This window comes from Hevea brasiliensis, chromosome 1, assembly GCF_030052815.1.
Source record: "Hevea brasiliensis isolate MT/VB/25A 57/8 chromosome 1, ASM3005281v1, whole genome shotgun sequence".
Lineage (NCBI taxonomy): Eukaryota > Viridiplantae > Streptophyta > Magnoliopsida > Malpighiales > Euphorbiaceae > Hevea > Hevea brasiliensis.
This window is the reverse complement of record NC_079493.1, coordinates 54,238,071-54,242,551: the sequence shown is the minus strand read 5'-3', so window position 1 is coordinate 54,242,551 and position 4,481 is coordinate 54,238,071. Positions and strand designations below refer to the sequence as shown.

The window sequence follows — 4,481 nt, the reverse complement described above, 5'->3', positions numbered from 1 at the left end:
TATAAATGAACTCTTCACTATATTTGTCCTAGATCCTTTCTTTTTTTGTGACCCCATTTCTAGCGTCATTTACCTGGAATATTAGCACATCAAATATATGTGAATTTTTTTTCAAACCAACAAAATATATTATAACATAAATAAATATGGGAAACAACATAAATAAAATATGGGAAAAAGACAAAATGAAATGTAAACTACATTGAATAACTTAATTACACATAAACATCCAAAATAAATTATGTATATATTATAGAGTTTATTTTGAAAAGAAACATTATACACTAGCATTCAAACAATAATAATTAAATAAACTTCATGATCCATGTTTTCTTTTCTTCTGTGTTAAAGATATATCAATTATTTGTGGCTCTATATCCATCCTCTTCCAACTAATTTGGTCATTTGCATCAGCTGTAGTTGTTTCTCCAGATTCAAGATTGACAGATTCATCAGCTTGATATGCTTCACCTAATTGATTCAAGTCAACAGGGTCAATGTCTTCTTCTAATGGGATGTCATAAGAATCTCGAGGATGTGCCTTTATCACACAATGCCAGCCTTTGTGAATATTGTCTGGAACATAAAAGACTTGTGATGCTTGGTTAGCTAAAATGAAAGGTTCATTTGTTTTCAAAGTTCGTTTACAATTAACACTAACCCCCCCATATTCATCAATCTTAACCCCCCTCACTCGATCATAAACATCCCACCAATTACAACGAAATAACACCACACGTCTTCCTCCAAGATATTGCAATTGAATAATCTCAGTTAAGACACCGTTGTAATCTATGTTGTTAACTTCATCACCAATATCTCAAATTACAACAACTCCACTATTTTGTGTCCTCAAACCTTGGTCATGATATTTAGTATGAAACCTATACCCATTGACAATGTAACCATAAAAAGATGTCACATATCGAGCAGGACCGCGTGATAATGAGAGTAGGGCTCCCATCATTGGACTTGAGTCATTTTTATGCAACCACGCAACCTATAAAAAAAATTTGTTTGAAAAAGTGAAAAATCAATTCCTAATGGTTACAAACAATTGAAATAATTAATTACTCAAAATACATACAAAACTTAAAGTGTACTTACTTTCGTCATAAACCATCTAACAAAATTTTTATTCCATTGACCTTCTGACATACCTACTAAATTGGTTGCTGGCAATTGTGAATACTTTCTAAGGGGCAAAAAAAAAAAAAAAAAAGAGGATTATAGGTGATTGTGATAAATTTAAAAAAAAAAGAGTAAATACAATATGAATAAGCAAAAAAAAATATCATACTCGATGTATGGCTGGACTTCATCACAATTCTTTAATACATAAATATAAGCTTGCTCCCACTCCTGTGTATCAAGATCACGAGTTTTACTAGCACCTAATCCTCGTCCTACTTTGGAGAAAATTGATAAGCCTCCTTTATTTTTATTATTGCCACCATCATAGTTGCGATCCATTCGATTGAACTTTGTCTCAATGCCATGCAAGTACCTTGAGCAAAGAGTCATGCACTCATTTGCAATGTATGCCTCTGCAATTGAACCCTCTACACAAGCTCTATTACGAATACATGACTTAAATGAATATAATGCTCGTTCTATTGGGTACATCCAACGATATTGTACTGGTCCACCAATTTTAGCTTCATTAGCCAAATGCATAGGCAAATGCACCATAATGTCAAAGAATGAAGGTGGAAAGATCCTTTCTAGCTTGCAAAGAGTTATAGGAATTTGCTTTTCTAATTGCTCCAATACATCTACCTTTAATGACTTTGCTCCTAAATGAGTGAAGAACAATGACAGCTCAACAAGTGGTTCATATACTACTTTAGGAAGTAAACCACGTATTGCAAGAGGAAGTATATGTAATAGAAGAACGTGACAATCATGACTCTTTAATCCTGAGATTTTACTCTCTTTCATGTTTACACAAAGAGAAATATTGGATGAAAATCCATCTGGAACTTTTAACTGCTTCAAGAATTGGCAAAGCCTGTATTTTTCAGAAGTAGATAAACTGTACAATGCTGGAGGTATCACAACTTTATTCCCCTGTTGTACTGGGTGTAACTCTGGCCTTATATTTAATGCTTGCAAGTCAAGGCGAGTTTTGATGCCATCTTTAGTTTTTCCCTTTATGTTCATGATTGTCCCTAGTATATTATCGCATATATTCTTTTCAATGTGCATGACATCTAAGTTGTGACGTAGCAATAAGGTCTTCCAATATGGAAGGTCAAAGAATATACTCTTTTTATTCCAATTGTCCCCCCTACCATCATGTGAGATTGCTTTCTTCATATGAGGAGCCTTAGTTAATATGACCCCTTCAAGATTTTTCACTTGATCAAGTATATCATCTCCTGAAAGTGGCTTGGGTGGTAACCCTCGCTCCCTTGTGCCATCAAAAGATTCGTTATCATTTCTCCATTTGTGATTAAGAGGAAGATATCGTCGATGACCCATATAACATTGCTTGCCTCCATTAGCCAACCTCATCCAACAGGTGTCCTTATTACAACAAGGACAAGCCAACTTTCCCTTAGTACTCCAACCTGATAAGTTCGCATATGCAGGGAAATCATTGATAGTCCATAGTAAAACTGCATGTAAATTGAAATTACAGTGCATATGCATCAAATGTATCAATGCCAGTTTCCCATAACTCTCTTAGTTCTTCTACTAAAGGTTGAAGATAGATATCAATTGCATCTCCGGGAACCTCAGGACCTAGAATAAGCATTCATAAAATAAAATTTGATTATTTCATGCACATCCAAGGTGGCAAATTATATGGAATGAGTAAAACTGGCCAAACACTATATGGCATTTTTGAATTGGCAAAAGGTTGAAATCCATCACTAGCAAGGCCTAGTCTCACATTGCGAGAGTCTGAGGCAAAATTTGGATGTAGTTTGTCAAAGGAAATCCATGCCATTGAATCAGCAGGGTGTCTCATCACTCCATCATCTACCCTCTTATCTTTATGCCATCTCATCAAAGACGCTGTCTTTGTGGACATAAACAATCTTTGAAGTCTTGGCTTTAGTGGAAAGTAACGCAGAATTTTTTTTGGTATTCTCTTCCCATTGGTTTTAACCTTGTCTTCCCCATTATATTTATCAGTCTTCCATCTAGAATAGCCGCAAATCTTACAAAAATCTAGCCTCTCATCCTCTTTCCAATATAACATGCAATTATTTACACATGCATCAATTTTTTTGTATGAGAGACCAAGATCTTGAATTACTTTCTTTGCATCATAATATGATTGTGGCAAATTAGATCCTTGAGGTAATAATTCATCTTTCAATAATTGCAACAACATAGTAAATGACTCATTACTCCATCAACCAAGGCTCTTGATATGGAGCAATTTGACTAAGCAAGATAACTTTGAGCTCTTAGAACCTTGGTATAATGGTTGCTCAAAATCTCTTAGTAACCTATAGAATTTATTCGCTTCCTCATTCGGTTCCTCTTTATGAATATCACAAGCGAAGATATCCGTATCCATATCATTTGTATCTTGACCACAAAACTCTGGATATAAATCCCTTAAAATGTCATGCATCTCATTGCTAGGCTCATCTTCACTTTGTTCAACACTTTATAAATTAGATTCAGATTCATCTACCCTTTCTCCATGGTGATACCAAAATGTATAATTACGTATTATTCCGTACACCTTGAGATGTGTCCCTACCACTTCTCGTGTGGCGGAATACGTGTTACTACACTTGACACATGGACAACGTATTTCCCCATGCCTCCCAGTCTTCTTAAAAGCAAAGTCTAAAAATTCCTCAACCCCACGTAAATATATATCATTAAGACGATCACCAACAAGATCCATCCATCCTTTACTAGGAGCCATTATCTAATAAATTGATAGTTAGAAATATAACTTATAAAAATAAGCAAACGTATTTGACAAGAAAAAAATTTAGTTTAAAATTTAGGTTACATTATTAAATAAATAAATATTAAAAAAAATTAAATAACATTGATCACAAAAAGGATGGTGCCAAAATATTATATGAAGTGGAAATTTAAAAGTAGGGTCAGAATGGAGGAATTTGAAAGACAAAGAACTATAAAAGTGAATTTTCTAAATACAAAAGAACTTATGGAATAATTGTGCATTGATCAATGAAAGGGAGACACTTGGTAAAATAAAAGCCACTCCTTTTTGTTCCTAAATCAATCAGCTGTACTCTCAATCTCCCTCAATTTTTAATTTTCCTTCATCCTCTATTTTTCGTTTCTTCTTCTCTTCATTTTTGTTAATTAACATTACCCTTTTTTATTTTAAATTATTAGCATTAAACTTTATTAAATTTAAATTTAATATCTCATAATATTAAAATTAATTATAATATGGTTGAGTTTTCAAACTTATTCGAAAATTTTATGATTAAAGGTTTGTTCGGTAATGCTTGCCTAGCTAGTCACATTCTGCA

The 4,481-nt window shown here is 33.5% G+C and overlaps 1 protein-coding gene across 1 annotated transcript; it reads right to left on the bottom strand.

The window, feature by feature from the left end:
• Window positions 1–316: 316 nt before the first annotated feature.
• On the bottom strand, window positions 317–3,895 carry LOC131183161 (uncharacterized). The gene is made up of 8 exons (XM_058153306.1): window positions 3,691–3,895; window positions 3,430–3,609; window positions 2,839–3,324; window positions 2,671–2,748; window positions 1,301–2,573; window positions 1,108–1,195; window positions 859–1,000; window positions 317–744 (listed from the first exon to the last, which is right to left on the bottom strand). The coding sequence occupies exons 1-8, from the start codon at window positions 3,893–3,895 to the stop codon at window positions 317–319; spliced, it is 2,880 nt and encodes a 959-aa protein (XP_058009289.1).
• Between the last annotated feature and the right edge of the window lie 586 nt (window positions 3,896–4,481).